The 21391-nt window shown below is 45.3% G+C and overlaps 3 protein-coding genes across 5 annotated transcripts in view; 1 reads left to right on the forward strand and 2 right to left on the reverse strand.

Annotated features, from left to right (window-relative positions):
- Positions 1 to 3158, reverse strand: part of LOC119179386 (uncharacterized) — a 119514-nt gene extending 116356 nt beyond the window's left edge. The window contains exon 1 of the mRNA XM_075869074.1: positions 2420 to 3158. The gene's annotated coding sequence lies outside the window, so the exon portion shown is untranslated. The remainder of the gene's footprint in view (positions 1 to 2419) is intronic.
- A 2994-nt stretch (positions 3159 to 6152) lies between these two features.
- On the forward strand, positions 6153 to 7696 carry LOC119179981 (WD repeat domain-containing protein 83). The gene has a single exon (XM_037431108.2). It carries the CDS (start codon positions 6292 to 6294, stop codon positions 7261 to 7263), a length of 972 nt encoding a protein of 323 aa, XP_037287005.2. The 5' UTR covers positions 6153 to 6291; the 3' UTR covers positions 7264 to 7696.
- A 2544-nt stretch (positions 7697 to 10240) lies between these two features.
- agt (O-6-alkylguanine-DNA alkyltransferase) lies at positions 10241 to 19081 on the reverse strand. 3 transcript variants are annotated; one of them, XM_037431111.2, is made up of 4 exons: positions 18943 to 19081; positions 18171 to 18325; positions 14915 to 15072; positions 10241 to 10884 (listed from the first exon to the last, which is right to left on the reverse strand). In XM_037431111.2, exons 2-4 carry the CDS (start codon positions 18317 to 18319, stop codon positions 10622 to 10624), a joined length of 570 nt encoding a protein of 189 aa, XP_037287008.2. In that variant the 5' UTR covers positions 18320 to 18325; positions 18943 to 19081; the 3' UTR covers positions 10241 to 10621. The 3 variants fall into 3 exon arrangements, with proteins under 3 accessions (XP_037287008.2, XP_037287006.2, XP_037287007.2); XM_037431109.2 differs by having other exon boundaries at positions 18171 to 18347; positions 18943 to 19076; XM_037431110.2 differs by having other exon boundaries at positions 18171 to 18391; positions 18943 to 19076.
- Positions 19082 to 21391: the final 2310 nt, after the last annotated feature.

Consider the following 21391-nt stretch of genomic DNA (forward strand, 5'->3'; position numbering starts at 1 on the left):
ACATCGTCGGTAGATCGGCTTGAAGGACAGCACTTATTGAGCGCGCTGAGATATCTTTTTTTTTTCAGCCTTCAGCGCGCTATAAGATGCATTTTCTAGTCGAAGCCCGATGGTTATTTGAACGCTGATCTTGGTCAAGCTGCGCTGCACGGCGGCACATAAACAATACAGTCAGACATAGACGGCGCTGAATAATCGAAACCTTGCACTTGTTTAACACACTTCTTCCTTTGGGTGCCGTCCTGGCGCACAGTTTCACCAAGATAAATGCAAATGAACTCGTCCAGCGCTTCGTGCAAACTTACTCTTGAGTGAAGCTATCGCATTTTTTAGTCATATATATGGGTGCAATGACCGGCGCTAATCTCGCATGACAAGTAGATTTCGCCCGCCCGTTCCCATAACATCTTTGCTAGGTGCACCTACGCGACAATTTATTTGTCAATATAATATTCGCAGCAGACTCATGCGTATGTTCTTTTTTTAGTGTGGTATACACACGTACCTGTGAAAATGGTTTTCGCACAATCTGGTTTCAAATTTCCGAACTCAAAGGCTACCTGTCGCTGTGGCGCTCTGCACAGTCGCAGCCCAGCTCGTTTTTCTGTCTTTATTACATAGAATTTGATACCTGCATTTGCCTTTCACGCTCGAGTTGTAGCAGCCAACGGCTGAACAACCGACCATAGTTTACCAGGACGAAGATAAACGGGCGACCGCGCGCGCGAATCCTGACTAATCTGAGGCTTGCAGTGAAGCGGTTCGCCGTCGTCTACTCTTCTCGAAACCGAAGCCGGTAGCAGACGGTGCATCCCACAATTCCTCGCTTTTTTACTGGTCACCTATTCGCGCGGCAGTCAAGTGTTCTACCACAGGTTCACGCTGGGTTTCGAAACTGCTTAAAAAAAGGCCCTATGCAGGCGTAATGTTGGCGAAACGTAACTTGTCTTGCCGTGCTGGCTATCTAATTTTATAAACATTGCATATGTACAGTCAACCAGAAAAGTTTGCGGACCACGCGAGCGCGCGCCAAAGTGCCTGTCAGCGCCATCTAGCGGCACGCCATCTACCGTTGACCGCATAACTAGACCAGAAACAGGTCTTCACTGGACTTTAATTTTTCTACGGTAACATAGCGCATTGTTAGTTAGCAGTTTTCACGCGGAGCGCTGATCTGCAGTGACCATCTCATTTAGGAAGAACGGCTATTCGGTTAAATTTTATTCTAATAATGATTGCAGCGCAAGCGCGAATGCGCTGGAAGAAAAGCACACGGAAGGCGAGGAATGGAAGGCAAAGAAAGGCAACCCACGAGCGCTTTTCTATTTTCATAGCAAGATCAGAGCTATCGCGGCGTGCCACGAAAGGCGCTCCGTTGGTGAGGTATCATTTTGTGATAACGATTGCCACTGATAACACTTATGCTCATGAACTGCTTTCGAGGCATAAGCACGCAAACACTGATGCCTGAAGCGCGTAGTGTTAAAAAGTGAAAAGTGCAATTTATTTGTACCGAGTCAGGAAACAGACAGGCCATAGATTAAGGCAGGGACGCGTCTCGGGCGCTGCAGTGCTGCCTATCGCCGCTGGCGCAGCGCAGGCGTTGCGAATAGGCTTTCGGCCTTACGCTCGCGTGGTCCGTAAACTTTTGTGGTCGACTGTACCATGAGACAGGCGTCACGTCGGGTCAATCAGAATTATGAAAGCAACATCCACGGACGTTGTCGGCGTAGCACTAGCTAACAGTATACCATCCTCGCAAACACAAGCGCTACATATCAGGTTCACAACACGTCTTTCCCATTCTGTTTAAGCACCAACCATCACTGATTTGATTTATCTGGGGTTTATAGCGTCCCAAAACCACCATATGATTATGAGAGACACCGTAGTGTAGGTCTCGGGAAATTTGTTTCAACGCATAAATCCTCGCCGCGAAACGCGATATAACACTCACCCTCACACATTCGAAACGTGACTAAAGTAGCCCATGCAGGCTATCGTAGCATGAAAATAGCAATGTGCAAAAAAAGAACGGTGTCGTAACGTTTTTTTTTTTTTTATCCGCAAACTTGAAAACAAAGAACACGACACCTGTCGTCACAATTCGCGTGTCGTAATTACCAGGCACATGCAGTTTTGAAGGCGCAAAAAAAAGTGCAAGCGCTCGAATGCAAACGTTAGTGGGTACCTTGAAACAAGCTCAAATAAGCGCGTCAATAAGTCATGCTCTAAAGCGAAGAGAAATTGTGACCAACATTTATATTAGGACTGTTCAATCATGGCATCACAACACAAATGCAGCCAAGTATTTTTGAAACATGTCGCGCATTCAGTCCGTGTAGCAACAAAGACGAGTTTTCATTTTTTTTCATGGCTTTCGAATAAAAAGGTGTACAGGTAAAGAAAATGAACTCACCTTCGACGACGGCGGATGCCTGTAGTTTTTCCAATCCGCCCAACCAAAGGAATGGCAAGAGCACAGCAAGGCGATCACGTCCGTTCCTGCAGCTAAGCAGAAATGAGGCAGCAATAGCCGCGCACGCATGCTGAGACGTCCATTTCTATACGTCGGAAAGATTTGCGGAACTAAGCCTTACAGTCCGCTCAGCAGCCACTCGCAGAAGGAGCAGGTCCACAAACGCAGAACATGCCAAGAAGTATAGAGTTTCTTCACTAGTGCGTTCATATTTTCCATGAAACACTGCATTTACACAGCACGAAATAAAGCGAGAGAAGGCGAGCGCGCCACGGCCGGGCGATGAGCACTTCAGAAATCCCTGTGCTTAGCTGACACAGACGGCAAGGCGGATATTCATCCGCGCTGCCGTTGACCGCGAAGCTGCGAAGAACGTTAGGTGGTTAGACTGTTATCGCTGTAACGTAAAGCTAACTGGTTAGAGACATTCGAACTCCTCATCGTTATGATTGATGACGCAACGCAACACGTCACAAACGCATCCTCTTGCGCGCTATTTTCTTCGTCGCGATATGACATGGCGCGCAGGCTCGAGTTCAAGCATGTTAACGTTCCGACACGTCGCTGTTCCTAGTGTTGCCTCGATTTTCGCAAAGGGGAAATTGCGCGGATAGCGTTTGTTCGCCAACTGCAAGTGTATATAGTAAAGGAAAGGCAGTCGCCTCAACGTCACGCTCTCTTGATAAGTCGTTCCGGCGAGCTTCGAGATACAGGGCCTTACCGACACCGCGTGCAGACAGGCGTTGTGTTCTGAACCAAGATTCTCCTGATACATACTTTTACATCAAGTCATTGTGCTGTGCGCGGCAGCCAATAAATACGCCTAGGCTTTGATAGAAAAACAGTACATGAAACCGGTATTCCTTGGGGCCCACCATAGTCGAGCAGTGCTCGGTTGTTGATGAATATCACGGGTCCAATCGCGGCGGTAGATACAAGAAGGCTGGAACAGGTAGCTCACGTGAACGCTACGGAAGGCGCGATAGCATTTATATGTGTTTTACACGTTCTTTAGGCTCGACAGCGATATAGCTATTACTTTGATTCCATAGACGTATTCGATTCCCAGCTTATATCTTTAAAGATGTGTTTCGCGCTTGTCGTGCTCGTGTGTTATTTTTGTCCGCTTTAAAGAACTTTGTGCTAAAAATCAGTTTTCTATTTCTCAACAGTATTCTTGTTTCATGGTGGTTGTGGCTGACATTCAAAGGAAGCTCTTGCGGAAATTGTTTTCGGGTCACTTTCGAATCGTTGCGTGCGCACGGCCACTGTCGTAGGTTCTTGCACTTGCCGCGTACTCTGCAGCCGTAGGTCGCGTGAATAGGGCATCTAGCTGGGAGAGCGCTTCAAAATTAAAAGCTATGAAATTTAATGCTACTATTGAATAAAATGCTTGCTCACTGCAGGGTCTGCCTCGTACGGAATCCTTCCCTTTATCAGTGTATGCGTTCCTGAAAAAAAAAAATTACCCAGCCTGAAAACTAGCCTGCATGCAGTTGCAGACAAATGCACGCACACGTCAACTCACATGCACAAACAACCGCGCGCGTGCTATGGGAGGGAACACTATCAACCCATTTTAACGCGGGAACGGCCGCGTTGGCGCTGAACGCCGCCGCGTTCGTGGCGCCGTCTATGCAAGCGCTGAGTGCCCATAGTTGAGTGCGGAGTATTCTAGATCGTTAAGCACTTTTTCTAAGCACAATAACGAATCTCGTAATCGTACGTATAGTAGAAAGATCGCAGACTACTTGTGGGAATAATTTGTTATAGACGCTTCATTGACATGTTTTGCGTTGGCGGTCTAAAAGCGATATGGCGCAGTTCAGGAACATTCCTCAGACTTCGAGAAAATTGAACTTCTAAAACCACGTTCTTATGCTTGCGTCAAGTCCTTTCGTAGGGCCATTCTAGCGGCTTACGGTGGTGGTGGTGGTAGTGGTTAGAAGGAAGAGGAAGAATGCACCTAATTTCTGTCTGCCTTCAGGCGACACGGCGCAGTGCCTTATAGGGGTGGGGGAAGGAGGAATAAAAAGAATACAAGGAAAACAGATGAAGAAATAGACAGGGAAGCAGCGGAAAAAAGAAGGAGATTGGAAAGTGGGGATTCGGTCGAAGCAGTCCAAGGGCAGGGCGCCACAATGCGAGAGCTGCATGGCGCCAGCAGACCGTCGAGGGCGAACCAGTCGGCGGGAGCTACGCTGGCGTCGGAGATCGCGAGGGCACAACCGTCCAGCTTGAAATCCTGCGAGCGAATCCAGCGAAGTCCAGAGAGAGAGCCGGCTGACAGACGCTGGAAAGAACATAGAGGTTGGCGCCCTAACTCAGCCCCCCCTCCCCTTCCACACACACACAAAAAAAGTCTTCCGCCGTCATTTTTTGTGGGCTTTTGCGTCCCTTTGTGGGCTTTTGCGACCACACGATTATGATAGACGCCGTAGTGGAGGGCTCTGGAAATTTCGACCACATGGGCTTCTTTGGTTTGTTTGCGTGCATCCAAGTATCAGCACACGCCCTACAGCATTTTCGCCTCCATCGAAAGTGCGCGCGTGATTACGCACATAAAAATGGGAAACATTCGATGGAAGCGGACAATACGTCCGTTTTCTTACCCATCGAAAATGCAACCGCCGCAGCCGGGATTTGATCCCGCGACCTGCGGGTCAGCAGCCGAGTAACCACTAGACCACCGCAGCGGAGCAAGCAAACAAAAAAAAGAGAGAGAGAAAAGAAGAAGAGGGAAATCGCAATCAGATTCTTAATCGAATCAAAGCGGTTTTGATTACAAATCTCTGAACTAGTAGAATTTTATATCTTATAACCATTTTTTAAATTCATTAGATTTAAAAGTGATATGTGATCCGCATCTAAATAATCGTTCCTTATTGGTCAATCCCCAAAGGTGGGTGAGAGCCATTCGTTTAGGTCATCATCATCATCAGTCGGGCACGCCGATGCCAAACTCCATTAGCTTCTACTTCCCCCATAAAGAAAACGCTCGTGAATTTTCACAGCGAAAGCTCTATGTGGCCACAAGCAACGGCACACCGCTACGTTCGAAATATATGAGAATTTAGAGGGCTAAATATTTGAAATACGTGGAAATTTATGAAAATACTTCCAGTTTCCCCACAAGCTTAGTATGCCCTTGATTATGTTCAATTATACATACGTGCAGAAAGTAAAAATAAAACACATTCTTTACAGCCACGAGATATTGTGTTTTATCATGTGAATTTTTCAATGCCCGCTGCCGCATGAAGGCGGTGGCATGACATATCAGCGAATAACTTGGGCCATAAACTCTATGCCTTGAGTATGTCCTTGCTCCTAAATTACCTAGTTGATGAGAACCAAGGTCTCTTTCGTGCTAGCGCGCGTCATTACACACATACAATGTAAAAAAAATTTGATGCAAGTGGAGAATATGTCGGTTTTCTTGCTCAATTTCATCTCTCGTTGAACCGCTTACTAAGTAATAAAACATCGAGAGTTAATCGTTTGCGTCTGCACTCAACCTACGTACCCTCAACAAATAACAGATAAGAATAACACACGTTACGCAAAGACACTCATAGGCCAACTAGACACCGGCCTATTTGTGGAGAGAGCAGAAACCGAAACTGCAAACATAGCCGCATCGAGTCGAGCCACATTTTAGCCAAAACTCTATGGAGCGGCAAATGTGTGTTTTGCTCCAGTTCGGAGCTTGTACGACGCTTGTGCTGCGTGATCTTGCGTTGCGTCCATTTGAGCGATGAGTGGCGTTTTCTAGCCGCGATAACCTGATCGTCTCGGCTATCGCTGTAACCATGGTGACCGGCATTCCCAGCCTCAACATCAAGCAGCTCGACTGCAAGCAGGGCGCCGTGCGCGCGGTCCGCTTCAACGCCGACGGCAACTACTGCCTGAGCGGCGGCAGCGACCGCACCGTCAAACTGTGGAACCCTTTCCGAGGCTCGCTCCTACAGACGTACCTCGGCCACGCGGGTGACGTCCTCGACGTCCGCGGTTCGTGCGACAACGCGACCTTAGCGTCGGCCAGCCTCGACAAGTCTGTTGTCCTCTGGGACGTGACGACGGCCAAGAGCTCGCGAAAGTGGCGCGGCCACGCGGGCGCCGTTCAGACCGTGTGCTTCAACGAGGACTCGTCAGTCGTCATATCGGGCTCCATCGACTGCAGCGTCTGCTGCTGGGACACCAGGAGTCGAGCCCGCGACCCCGTGCAGGCTCTTAAGGAGGCCCGCGACGCCGTGACCAGCGTCCTAGCCACAGACCACGAGATCGTCACTTCGTCCCTAGACGGTTCCGTGCGTCGTTACGATCTCCGAATGGGTAAGATGAGCAAGGACACCCTCGGTTGCCCGGCAACGCGAGTTCAGCTCACTCGGGACGGCCTGTGCTTGCTTGTCAGTTGTCTCGGTGGCCTGCTCAGACTCCTGGACAAGACGTCGGGCCAATCGTTGCAGCAGTTCGCGGGCCACAAGAACGCTCAGTTCTACCTTGACTGCTGTCTGAGTCAAGACGATTCTCACGTTTATTCGGGTTCCGAGGACGGTCAGGTTTGTTGCTGGAACCTCGTGGAAGGTTCGCTGGTCGACAGACTGAAGCACCCGACTCAAGCGCCCGTGTCTTCGCTGTCTCAACACCCGTCCAAAGCAGTGCTGCTGACGGCGACCCGAGGACTGGTGTATCTCTGGGGTGAGCCTGAGAGCGTTTGCAAAGACTCCGACGCAACGACCTCCAGCATCCATGACACTGCCGGTCCTTCGCAACTTCGATGAACACGTTTGAGCACAATTGGGCTTGACAAAGAGGTGAACCTAGCATCCAGTGGTGTGTGTTAACACTATGGTTCCACGACATTAAGAAAGCAGACAGCGTTACCCACTGAATGTACTTCAAGACCAGAACCAGTGTTGTTGCAAAATGGCATTTTGTGTAGTCCAACTCATGCAACAAACTCATTTTGCCAATTTAGATTTATGAACCGTGTTTTCATAATCATATGGGTTGAGTGCTTATTTGCCTCTCACATTGGAGGTGTTAATGTCCTTAGGTTCAAATGTCATTTAGAGCAATGAATTCCATTCGATCCATGGTGGTACACTGGGAAAAGTAATGTCGTAGTCCAGCGGCTGTGGTATTGTCATTCGATAATGATGTCAACGTTGATAATTCAGCAAATAAAATGGCCAAAAACATGAGAAATGAAAATATAGTGTGGTAAAAAAGTGATGTTATTCATTTGAGAATACATGTGGGTCGTCACTTCACTAAATAAATATTAATATATGTACACCTTATATTGCAGAATATGTGGCCGCCATAAGCCAAGATAAGATGATCCGCTTAGCCAGTAGCGGCAGTTGACGGATAAACACAAGTAACACGGCATGTTCTGCGTAAAAAAAAAACAGGAAAATAAACGTGTCAGTCTAAGTTTTCTAGAATGCAAAGTAACAGATGCACACGTTTGGGATTGACTGCACACTCGGCAAAAGCCCAGAGCGTTCTACGTTCACTTCAAAACAGTATGGCATGCGTCCATGCGAGCAAACTGCTTGCAATGGAAGTACCGTAACATTATGAGAGCAAACGTCTCCGCCTGGGTTCATTGCTCTAGTGCAGCTGACGCTATCGCCGCAGATACACGTGCACAGAGACTTCTTGTCTACATCATGGCCAACAGCGCCGGCAGCCAGACGCCACTGAGGTCGAAAGTAAAGACATTTTGCAACGAAATTCCGCACTCCCGTCCGCATTAATATGATAGATGGCCAAAAAAAGCAACATTAATAATGTGTTTGCATGAATGCGGGTCAAACTGACAATGCCGAATGCCATCTTTTTAGTAATGTCTGAAATAGACGATATACATGTAGTCTTACTGCGACGACAAATGTGTTTGTCGATTCCATTCGAAGGCCTAAGTCATTCATTTCTAATAACATTTATATATCTCTGTGTAACACCTGAATAATGTTATTAGATGTGAATGTCATTCCATTCGAATGACATTAAAACTTAGTGTGACAGTGGTATTGCAGTCATGTTGAAGAGTCACCAAAAAGCAAAGCTAGGTGGTTCGCTGAAAAGTGTTGAAAAGTTTTTTCAGCTACTCCACTTCGTTTTAGAAAGTGACAGTTGATGAATGTGGTGTCCTGTGTACTGTCCTCGTATATTCAGCGTAACAGCACTCTTAAATACTATAAGCATAGAGATGTGAAGATTTCATACGAGTGCTGTGCTCAGCACTGCCTTTGTAACTTGAGTACTGATGGCCACTTTTGACACCGCAATATAAAAAAAAACATTTTGAAATATGTTTTCAGAGTTTCACAATTCAGCATTGCTGAAAGGTCTAAAACAGCAAGCTGAGAATCCAGGCAATAAATGTTTCAGAAGTTTGTTGGTGGTTTGCAGGTTATATTTTATTGAGTTGACGTATTACATGACCAAAAACAATCAATTAGAGACTCTGAAGGAAGCCCTACAATTGGGTGCAGCTGCCCACACTTGTGCACTCCCTGTCTTACGTCAGGCAGCAATTAGGTAAAAGGAACACCGTACATATTAAATCCATGGGACCCAGCAACGAATTGTACCATTTATACCAGCATCAATATTCCCTCAAACTCATTATCACGCAAATTCATTTAGTAACTTCTCCACATTCATCGCTTAATATCTTCCATATCGTACAAAGCAACAGCAAACATTATCACATATGTTACACAAAACAGACGTTCACCAAAATAGGTGCTTCGGTGAAAAAACTCTAATGAGATTCTTGCACAGACAGCAGAGTACCGGGTGTTACGGTAAAAAAAAAAAAAACTGAGCAAGAGCATTAAATCCCACACGCTGTGTGGAAAATGAGCTGTTTTAATGATTCAACTGAGCTAAGAACACAGAGTAGGGGTATTAGAATGAGTACCTTTAAAAACAGAGTACCATCGACATAAGTTGATAGCTGCCAACCTCACTCTCGCTTCTCCGGAGGTGAAGTTCGCGTTTACCAAATTTGCCTCTTTCATAACTATTTGTATGAAGGCAACTGAAAGTGGCCCAAAAAATGATCACTTTATATCAAGTCAATGAACTTGTCATAGGGAAGATACACAATACAGAGACATTTTAAACCATATACAAGTTGAGCAACTCAAAATAAAACAAGACTAGCTGCTTCACAAGCGCTCGGTATGTTTAGTTATGCCTTTACTTTGCTTGAACAGTCATATCTCCAGTGGACTTACGCAGCTGACTTGTTACTACATTAAAATCAGCAGTGTTCCTGCGACATTTTCAAGTCTTAACAACTAAAAGCTTTCTTTACAAACTTGCTTCAATTGGCCAGCATTATTGAACAACAACCCACTGGCAAGGTAAACTTAGCAAATTATTTCAACATATGGGGGTACAATACTAGGCTGACCACATGACAATGTAGTGTCCAACTTTACGGTCATTTCCGTGACAGAACATAAATTCATTCAATCATACCTTCCTTTATGTTACCGGGATAACCTGTACATGTCACAACTTTACGAGCAATGAGGCCGGCTCATAACTCGGTTATCTGCACAGTAATCCGCATTTGTGGAATCAAACCATGCTTGTTTTGTAAACCTGTTACGTCTACGGCTTATGGGGCTAGATGACATGTTAGGTCATGGCAAAATAGAGTGATTTGATTGACCACGCTGCCACCAGTTTGGAGGATAACAATGTGGCATGAATAAATTGAACATTTTTGCCATGTGCTGCCGAGCGGTCACCCTTGAAAACTTCTGGCACTCTATTTCACTATGCATATCGCTTTGGCAGTGAACATTACGGTGAAAGCATTCTTACTTTTCTACAGTTGTTCTAATCGTATCGTGCAATGTAAGCCAGGCATGTGGCAATCGCCAATTGAACTATGCCTGACAACCATATTTTGTCAACTGCATACGCAAAAATACAACCTGTTGCGTTTCTGATAGGCCTCTTCTTGTGCGTGTTGATCAGGATTGGAATATTCTATAGCCAGGATCAATAGTTGGAGTAACAAGCACTGCAATCGGGGCTAATTTACGTGCTAAGGACAAACCTTATAGGAGGCATTCCGCGATCTCAATTCAACTTTTTCACACTCCTTTAGTAGCTAATTCCCTCGTGGTGGAGCAGCCACTGTTTCACGTCATCACGCTTCCCTCCGGCATAGTGTCCCAGGCCACCGTTGTGCCGCACAACACGATGACACGGCACCAAGAGTTGGAGCGGGTTGTTCCGCATGGCCGAACCGACGGCCTGGGCAGCCCGGGGGTTGTTGCAGAGCCTCGCCAACTCACCGTAGCTCACCGTCGTTCCTGGACCGACTCTCTCGGACAACATTTGCCAGACCGCACCGGTGAACGAGCCTGTGCAAATGGCCGAGTAGCATGAGCACATGGCAGGGTTCTCCCCATAAATTATTTAGAGGTGGATATTTCCCGAGAGCAGCCAGGGAGGTAGCAAGATTAAGTACTTAAATTTTTCGAGCTCCCCATACTTTTACACGCATCTATATTTCACTCTGGCCGTGAATTTCCAGCAGCATCTATGATGTACATGAAAAATGGCAGCTATGGTGTTTATGTTCCAGTGTTGGCACTAGAGTTCATGATCTTTGAAACTATGTGGTCATCTTTTCAGACTACTTTTGACATAACCAGGTGTCGAGAGGCCCATCTCGCTGGCGTCATGTTGTGGGGGTGTTGACACCCCCCCTGTAAAGTTGTCTGCGCCGCTTGCGCACGTGTCTCGCCCCAAGGCTTTGTTTCGGTGGTGACCACCGCCGGGTGATAGGTGGCGTTGTGTTCGCTTTGAGTACCACTGTTGGAAGAGTGGTAGCGCCGGCGGTGGCCCCTGGCGGAAGGCGAGCCTTGGTGGTGGGCGAGCGTTGAGCGAGTCTCTTCTGCGCGTGGCGGCTGCCGCGAACAGTTGTCTGTAGCGTGGGTCCCCGGTGCTCGGCACCACGGGCTTCGCGCCGAGGTCCCACGTGGAAAGTCGGGCGTTGGCGACGCCGCCTTGGGTATGTGTTAGTGTGTGTTTATCATGTTATTGTGTGTTTAGTGTGTCACTGCGTTATGTTGTTTGCATGGTAGCGTGTTAATCAAAATTGATGTAACATTCGGCGGATGATATCGTCGTCTAAATTAGTTAATAAATGTATGTATGTTGTGTGCTTTGTACCAACCGCGTCTGCTGTGTCCTTTCACTCCAAGAGCCTGGCGTGGCGATGCGCTCGTTCGCCTCGCCGAGACCCCCACAATGTGCACACAGATGCTATTCATAGGTTTCTCAGACATGAATTCCAAAGAGGTGAATTCAGGCAGTGGGCGGTCTATCAAAACTGGAGGACAGTATGTCCACGATCGCCCGCTGTTGGAAGAACTCTAACACATCATCATCATAATGCCAGGAATTGCCCACCCCATCTTGTAAAATAAACAAAGAAAAACAAAGAAAGCCAAGTCAAGCTAAAATAAAACGAATGCCTTGAACGTCAGCAATTTGAAGGTGCAATCAAGAATAGACATGCTTCGCAAACACTGCCATACACTGCTAATGGAAATTTGGTGCATTCATAATGAATACTGTCAAAAAAAAAAAGGGGGAGAGGGACATACGCCGCATTGCTAGCACCAGGTTGCAATGTGCCTATTATAAAATACGTCAGAATAATGAGGATAAAATGAGGTCGACGTGATATTAGTTGGTGCTTACAAGAGCTAAGGTGAGGCAGGGTGAGGCCGCAAACTTTTCATGGATGGGGAAACAAGTTTATGCTTTCTGAAGTCGTGTGTACACGTTTAAGCATTAACCTCAGCGCAAGTTCGCCGATTGAAGAAGCTGATGTATGTCCAAAATGTTAGGCATGTTCACTGCGCCATTAGGCATCCAACGATGTTATTAACCCACTGGCTTTTGCAGTGGCGATTCGCCAGCCTTGATGGCGAGGCCAAAAGTGCTTTTACCAGCGAATCACTGGCCACATAGAAAATCTGGTTTGTGAAAATGTTTCATAAATTGCAGCACATTACTTGATGTTTGCCCTTTGATTCATATGTTTTCCTATAGGTGGACATACACTCATACCTCATTATAATAAATTTGAGTTTTACATGAAAATAAGCTCATTGTATCCAAAAATTTGTTATAAGAGTATGTTCTCAACACTATATTCACTGCAAGAGCATTCATCGTTTACTTTGTTATGGCCGACATTTCGTTATATCCGGGTTTGTTATATTGAGGTTTGAGTGTAGTTCTTCGTTGGTGGAGTTGTTTGTAAGTGTGCGTTTTCTTTTTTTTTAGTGGCAAATGGTGCACGTTACCTGCGTTTTCAAAACATGGCGCCACACAAGAAACGTGGTTTGACGAATGAAGAAATTCTTATTTTTGTCATTGACAGTGCCACCAAAAGTGACAACTGTGATGATGACGATGTTATGTTAGAGGACCCTTCAAGGCTGCACTTAATTTTACACAGCAATAAGTCCAAGAGCCAATGGGAGTAAAAAAAATGCAAAGTTGCTCTTGCTATGCCCGTGTGCTTTAAAGTTCTTCACACGCGAAAATCATACTTAAACAGCTGATACAGGGAAGTATCGCTAACAGAATAAAACAAGATTTGTTATAGAAATAACGCTTCTTGCCAATTTTGTTGCGATTTATATTTCCTTCGAATAAGCACTTTTTCAGTGCGATCGCAAGCGCACGCGTGGGCAAGTCGTGGCCTCTCGCGACGATCTCTGTAACGACCGAGCGCACCATGTTGAAATCAGCCAATGGTTGATAGATAGGCTTTCGAGTGATTTTTGAGCGTCTTCCGTTATTTGTCTAGAAAAGAGAAAGCAATATTTAGCTGAATTTGATCATTTATTGTGAGTTCCAGGCCGCGTGCTGCACTATAACTGGCTCGCGTGTTGCCGAGAGCCTGTACTACCGAATGGCAGCGTTGCTCAACGATGCTCAAAGAGTATTGCAGTGCCCCTTTGAAGAATACCAGCTGGTCGAAATGAATGCGGAGCTTTTCCCTACAGCATTCATCATTACCATGTCGTGTTTTTTTTAATGTCAACGCCTAAAATTACAGTTATTACCAACCATCCTAAGCTGCATTTTCCATCCTTTTGTACCCATTAGTTTGTCGCTCCAACTGACCATCGATTATTTGTCTTTAATTACATTATCAGCCCAGATCTACTTTTTTCCCGCTTAATGTCAGCTAGGACAACAGCTACCCCAGTTTGTCTTTCGATGTACTCTGCCGCCATCCCATATCCTATGTTACACCTATCATTTTCCATTCCATTGCACGCTGAGTAGTTCTTGACATGTGCTCAAGTTTCTTTGTTATCCTTCAAGCTTCTGCGATGTATTGGTGTAGTGGCAAAACGAAATGTTAGCGCACTTTTTGCTCTAAAAACAGCACTGGAGTGTGCCGCCACTGATAACAATGAGCAGACAAGAAAACACACGAACAGTGTCAAAATCCATGAAAGAGACCATAACGGCAAGCAATCACACCTTCAAGAAAAATCTAGATGCCTAAGCACAACCAGCGTAAAGAAGCACAAGAAGAAAGCGTCTTTCCTTGTGCTTATCTCTGGTGGTGGTGATCAGGCGTGTTTGAAAGACAATAGTATTTCCCTGGACACTTGAACACAAAATTTTGGTCTGTCTTTCTGTCCGTCACACGATTCGCGCACCCGGCCAAAGCTTAAGCCCTTGCTCGATGCCCAGCCATCCTGAACTGGTGGCTGCGTTCATATTTGTGAACATTGTTCATCGAAAGCAAATATTACGCTTATCTGAGGTGCAACATCAATGAGTAAGTATTAGGTGGTGTGTTCCTTTAATAAAAAACACACGAATACGTAATTCAAAAGGCTATAGTGCTTCTAACGCTGTGCTGAAAATGCGACACTATACATGAAAAAGAGCTCTGCCGACAATGCCGTGCTGCCACCTGGCACTGGCCCTGGGTTCTACAAGCTCCTGTTTCTTGATAACACTGCCAGATGTCGTCCGTATCTCACGCAGTGCCGTCTCTATTCTACCAGTGCCACCCACATGCGGCCAATTCGGCATAAAGGAGGCGCCCTTCTAGTCAAGGCAAAACAATCTTCTTGTATTGGCGTATCATTAACTTGCTTGTACTAGTATGTTTGTATTTTGCCACTCCTGCAGTAACCCTCACGGAGGGTTGACAGTGTTCTGTAAATAAGTAAAAATAAATTAATAGCTGCTTGGCCGACAGAAGACTACTATCGTCTTTCGATGACACTTGCAGAAAAGCATGTAGGTATGGGGCCAATTTTTTCTCGAAGTTATTTACGCTTAATACAGTATGCCAGTTTGCACAAGAAAGTGGAAGGCTGCAAACACAAAGACATAGCAGACCTCTGGGAAAAACAGTTGGCCCGCAGATAGCCGGCAACGGCCTCCTCTCCGGACGAGGACTCTTGAAGTAGGCTTCAAGCCAAGACAAGCAGCTCAGCACCGGTTGGTAGGTGTAGCCATTGTCCTCAAACTCCTGGCTTAGCAGCTTCACTTCAATGCTAAGACAAAAAGTAAATAATTATTTCCATCAACTGCTACTGCAGAAAGCACCTCATAGGCACAAGTCGCTTTTCAATGAAAGGAGTTTCATGAAAATACGTCCTCAGCAATAGCCATGGTCTTAACTCTTTCGTTATAGCGAGGAAATGGCTATTTTCCATTTGTCTCAGGAGCAATGTTTTTTGCAGTTAGCAAAGTGCTCTGGCACGCATCGAAGCATACCAAATTATGCATATTGTAATGCCCTTTCCGAAAAATATACGTTGTAGCTCAACAAAACTACTGTGGGATGAATAAAAATTTGAAAAGTGTGCAATTTTGGATGCCAGCTGATAAACAGCACTATAAAAACTACGATACAGTAAACTCTCGTTAAGACAAACTTTGTTAGGATGAATTCTTGCTTAAGACGGACACCAGGGGAGTGTTCTTTTGGTTTCCCATAGACTCAATGCAAAAAAAATCTGTTTAAACGAAACGCATAACAGGCCTCTTCTGTTAAGACGAACTCTGGCAGCGACCAACAATGACGGGGATTTTGCGCAACGAACATTGTAGTCTTGATGGAGCCATTCAGGCGAACACAAGAAAGCAAAATGAAAAAAAAAAAAAAAAAACTTCCTGGTGCAAAGACTCAAAGAAAATCTAAATCTAATTGCGATGTAGAGGGAGAAAGTGAGATAAATGGAAAAGAAAGGTCAGAGCATTTATTTTTTTATTTTTTATTTTATTTGTCCAATAGTGCCAGCCACCCTTTGGCAGCCAAGGCAGGAGTGGTACAGTGCAGAGTTTGAACACAAAGTTTACACGCGACCAGTAACACAGTTCGCGGTACACAGGGAAGCAATGATGCAGTAGGCTTACAGATTGTCACGACACACAAGTGCACGCCATCAGTAACACGGCCCACGATTTGTAAAGCAGCAGTAATTCTCGTTACAAATAGCTACGTGAATATACAATAAAACCGGCAATGCTAGTCTAATGCAAAACACACAAAGTGCACTACGCGCATTGACCAGGAAGCGTGAAAAAAAAAAAGAAAAGCAGTGTGCGTTAGTGGCATGGAAGCAAGATAATCCGTGAAATACGTTAATACAATAGAACAGGGAAACAAGACCAGCACTTCCAATCATACACATTTTTGAATAGCCGTTCAAAAAGCATTTTGATTAGTTAAGTTAGTAACGTCGCGTGGCAAAGTGTTCCATTCTGCTATCGTTCTCGGGAAAAAGGATAGACGGTGAGCGTTTGTTCTCGTGAAAGGCATTAGGATTGTTTTGTTGTGCTTGTTCCGGGTGGGGCGTGACATGTTTAATTCGAGATAAATATTGAAGTCAAGCTTTGAATAACCATTAACTATGCTGTGTAATATTTTAAGTCGATGTAATTTACAGTGGGACTCTAGTGTTGGTAGGTCAGAACGCCTGCACAGCTCTGTCACGAATACTCGCCTGGTGTATGCGTTGTGAATAAATCGCAGCGCTTTCTTTTGTACCCGTTCGAGCATCGCTCAATCCGTCTTTGTATGTGGGTTCCAAACAATGTCTGCATATTCGAGCAAGGGGCGGACCAGTGTAGTGTATGCAACGGTCTTCGTTTCGCTTGTACAGTGCTGAAGTCGGTGTCTTAGAAGCCAAAGTCTGCATAAAGCTGGTATCTCCCTCACCCCTATTCTGTAGGTGGAGAAAGGGCCAGCTTTATCAGCAAAAAATGCAACAAAAAGCATTCGTCCTTTCGTATTTTCCTCACATTCTTCAGTTCCCCCATAGGAGCACGGTAGAAAACAGAAGATTACAAGAGCTTGGCTAGAGGGGAAAATGCAAAAGAAGGGAGGCGAACAAAAAAAAAACGGAAGCCAAATGAAAGTGAAAGCGAGAACAGATTGTCTGTACATTATAATCACATTAAATGGAAACCACATGTGCGGCTCTAGCACTCGGATGCATTGTCTACTACTAGGAAGTGCTAGTGCTTGCAAAACAATTGAACATGCCAAAACTATGATTCAAAGCATTGATCACCGATGATCCATTTGTGCAGGCATGATAACGAAAGTGTTACAACATTTACGGCATCGCATACACACAGGGTCTGTCCCAAAGTTCTCAGAATTTTTATTTTGTAGATAATTTATTTAATATCAGTTTACAATCTTACAAAGGAAACAAAGCACACCGACCAAAGAAAACTTGACGTTTCGGTTTCTATACGGAAGGAAGGCTTGTTCACAATCACAGCGATCAAGACTTCCTTCCGTAGGAAAGCTTGAATGTCATTTTCTTTTAGGTTTTAATTGATCGGCGTACTTCATATCCATCATGTTTCATCCCAACCAGAAGGGTTTCTGACGAACTCTCAATTTCAGTGTACAATCTTTTTCAAACTTTTCAAAGTTCTCTCCTGATTTAATGCAGCTTTGCCAATGCTTCACCCAATCACTGAAGGCACCCTGAAAGCCATCAACGAGAACCTCCTTCAGTGAAGTCATTGAAGATGCTTTTACCATCTTCAGCATCCCTTGCAGAGTTCCTTTAAGGATTCATTTGATCATTGAGGACAAAAAAAAAAAGTTCCAGTGGTGCTTCCACATTAATTTTGGCCTGCAACTTGGACACAATAAGTACAGTTGGACTCCTCCTACATCTTACTCGTCAGGACTTTTTGCACCGTTCTCGCGCAGATTTTCTTCTTTAGAAAGTGCTTTGTGAAAACATGATTTGGGTATTCCACACTCTTCTGCAGTCATCTTAATGCTTAATCGCCAGTCTTTATCCAATACTTGATGCACATTCTGCAGAGAGTTGCTTGTTTGAGATTTCCACGGACGTCCGGAGCAGTCGTCCCCGTTGATAGACTCTAGACCTGCCTTGAAGCTGTTAACACGCATCAACGTATGGCTTTGTATTATCGCATCGTCAACGTAGGCTTTGTGAAGCATTTCGAGCACATCTCGATCCACCTTTTTTTTATCCAACTTTCACACAAAACGTAATTGCACGACGTTCTCCACGCGCACAATGAAATGTACCAACAGACTCAACTGTGAAAATGATTCTGAAATATAGAGTAAACCTGCGGGGTTCGAACACAGTACCTCAAGTCTGGCGAGAAATGCGCCTCGTCATCCATCTGATGCAGGCTGTGCAGGCCGTGCGGACAGCTTTTCACGGCCAAGCGTCCGATGGGGCTGCTCAGAACGTAGTCGTTCGTCGGGCCGTAAGGACAGGTCTTTCGCTTCTTCATGGCGGTCTGTCCACAGGTCGAGATATGGCTGGATGATTAATATAAACCGCACTCACGAAAAACCGTATAGACCTGCAGCAAATGATGTTCGGAATGAGAGTGCGCAACTCATGAAACTACAGGTAAATAGGCAGTTTTAGGACAGGCTAAGCTAACGTGATAACTGATAGGCTAAGCTGGTACGAGCTCCACACGCACCATTCAGTCAAAAGATGTATCATGCCAAGCACAACGCACCGTTTGGATGCGATTGATAACTACACGATAGTGGTGGAACACTACTGTGCGGCGACTGTGGTCAATGGAAGCAAACCAAAACGCGCGGTGCGGTATTTTACAAAGTACAGAAAAGCTTCCGCGCGAAATTTTAAACATTGCGACAAGAGCCGCGGCGCCTGACGTTACCACAGCAAACCCGACAATTGTCAGTGCAGCTACGCTCGAAATTAACGCCGAATACCTTTATGAAACAACAGGTGCACACATAGGAACGTGTCATGCATTAAGAATTTGACACACAACGTTTATTACGAGCGCTTAAAGGCAAGTCGCGAACTGTATTCTTAACGAAAACTACAAACGAAACTGACAGTACAATAAAGTAGCGGTCACATCTAACCAACCTTTCAGTTAGCTTGTCAAAAGGTCTGGACTTCAGGCGTAGTTGGCACCTCCTGAAAAGTGCACTACAGAGCGTTTTGGTTACGTGTAACGACAGCCTGCGGAGCTCAGAAATCCGAGACAAAATATTCAAAACTAAGCTATTCGCGCGAAAGCATTGCGCGCGTGCAGCTGGCCACAACAAGCGGCGCCGTACACGTGATCTTTCGGCTTGTTTTTCTGGATCGGCTGCGTACTGCAATTGGCTTTTTTAATGCAAGCATTTCTTAGCGAACTTCGGCGACTTTGATGGATCTATCTATCTAGTCGCCTACGACTTTTAGCGCTCTTGGCCATAGTGTTTCTCACAATGTTATTGTGACAATCGTACTATGATTGAGAGTTTCTCACAATCAACACAATAATACTATGATTGTGAGAAACTGTATGCTCCTGGCCGTTTCGATAATGGGATCTTTGCGAAAATTGGCATGACATAACATGACTGTATGATCATACCGTGTATGTCATGAATTACATGTTACGGCCTTGCTGCTCTTGCGGTGGTTTCGTTCACATGACATATTGCAAAACTGGTATGGTATGGCACATAGAGTTTCATACAATATTGTATGAAACTCTATGGTATGGCATGACTGCAAGCGAATGTGACAGGTCCAAACGTGGAAATCATGACATGCATGTCATGCAAGTCATGACTGTACACACTCATTGTGCGCTCGCGGCTGTTTCGCTTGCTTCACATATGCCAAACATGGTATTACGTGACTTGAATGATTGACTAAGGTATATGACTGGTGCCAACATGATAATCATAACAAGCGTGTCATGTTAAACATGACTATGTACCTCGCTCGTGGCGAGCTCGCGACCGTTTCGCTAGCATCAACATATACCAAATTTGGTATTACGTGACGCGTTCGAACATGGCATGCGTGTCATGTAAAAACGTGACTACGTGCTGCGCTTATAGTGTGCTCGCGGCCGTTTCGCTAGCTTCACATCAACCAAATTATGCGTTACGTGACGTGAATGGACAGCGAATGTAAAGGACACGTCCGAACATATGATAATCATAAAATGCGTGTCGTGTAAAACCTGACTACATGTTATGCTCATAGCGGGCTCGCAGCCGTTTCGCTACCTTCACACTACCAAATTTAGTGTTACGTGACGTGAATGGACGACGAACACAAATGCCAAGCGCCAACATAATAATCATGACATGGAAGTCATGTAAGGCATAATAAATGTCCACCTCGTAACATTATGCCGGCTTGAAACTGCCATATCAAACTTCTTCATTCGTGCTTCGCATATCATCGATTCCTACTGTAAGTGGAATCTGCCAATTTTTTTTCTTCTCAACAATGTCAAGAACATATGAGATTAGATTGGATGAACCTTTATTAAATCCTCCAAAACGCAGGCTACTGTGTCGCGGGCCGCTCGATCCCACGTAGGGAGATGCCAAGCTCCTCAGACGCCTCGCGGGCTTGGTGGACAGCCCAGAGCTGATCTGCCAAGGACGAGCTGCGGAATGCCGCCTTCCATCAGGCAGAGGTGATATTCGGTAAATGAGCGAATTTGATACACTGCCAGAGCATATGTTCTAATGAAGCTGTTTCCCACAATGTGGGCAAAGATTACTTGGGTGTAGGTCAGGGTACATGATGTGCAACATTTTCAAAGTAGGGTACATCCGCATTTCCAGAAGCCTTAATGTATTTGCTTCAGGCAGAGTTGGATTTTTGTGAGGTGGAGGGAAAATCCTTTTGGACAGGTAGAAATGTTTAGTGAGCTCGTTATAAGTAGTGAGAATTTTCTAGCTATCCCCTTCACCGGCAGAATGCATGCCCGGGGAGGTGCGGTTCGAGAGGTCTCGCACTACCTCGCGTGCTGCTTCATTGAGGTTGAAAGGGGAGTTTTATTTGTCCAAGGTGAGCTGGGAACGAACTCGGAAGATGATGCGTAATGTCCTCACTATGTAGTATTCTCAGCATTTGTTCTGAGACCGTTCCCTTTGCGAAGGCCGCGATGATTGGGTCTTTCGTCCTGTCGCTGAGTTGATGACACAGCCAGCCCCATTGACCACCAAAGAACATGGAGACTATTACGATAATCGTCGAGAATCACCCTTTTCTTTCTTTCTTTTGCTCTCTACGGTAGTGTAGAAGTAGAGCCTTTTGAGATCAGTGTTTATTACTAATATGAACAAACCACGACCTCAAAAAACTCTGACACTGATTGAGTCACTCGCACAGTAACACGTTGGGATTAAAGTGACAATACTGGTCTTCGTGTTCGATGTTCTGTGGCGTGCCTTCCTACGTCATTGCTACATTGTTCTAGCGATTTTCGGTGTCTCTCATAAGTGGCTTCAATTTACATGTGATGTCTATGAGAATGAACATTGCGCGAGTGCAGTTTACATGTTTCTTGCGTGCATGA

Source organism: Rhipicephalus microplus, chromosome 7, assembly GCF_043290135.1.
Source record: "Rhipicephalus microplus isolate Deutch F79 chromosome 7, USDA_Rmic, whole genome shotgun sequence".
In the NCBI taxonomy this organism is placed as follows: Eukaryota; Metazoa; Arthropoda; class Arachnida; order Ixodida; family Ixodidae; genus Rhipicephalus; species Rhipicephalus microplus.

What these genes read in the sequence shown, in the direction of transcription:
- LOC119179981 (XM_037431108.2), top strand. Translation starts at nt 6,292, where the DNA reads ATGGTGACCGGCATTCCCAGCCTCAACATCAAGCAGCTCGACTGCAAG.
- agt (XM_037431111.2), bottom strand. Translation starts at nt 18,319, where the DNA reads ATGAAGAAGCGAAAGACCTGTCCTTACGGCCCGACGAACGACTACGTT. An exon ending in CATTTCTCGCCAGACTTGAG is followed by an intron (nt 15,073 to 18,170) that starts GTACTGTGTTCG and finishes TTTTTGTCTTAG; the next exon opens with CATTGAAGTGAAGCTGCTAA. An exon ending in GCCAACTGTTTTTCCCAGAG is followed by an intron (nt 10,885 to 14,914) that starts GTCTGCTATGTC and finishes CCATTTGCACAG; the next exon opens with GCTCGTTCACCGGTGCGGTC.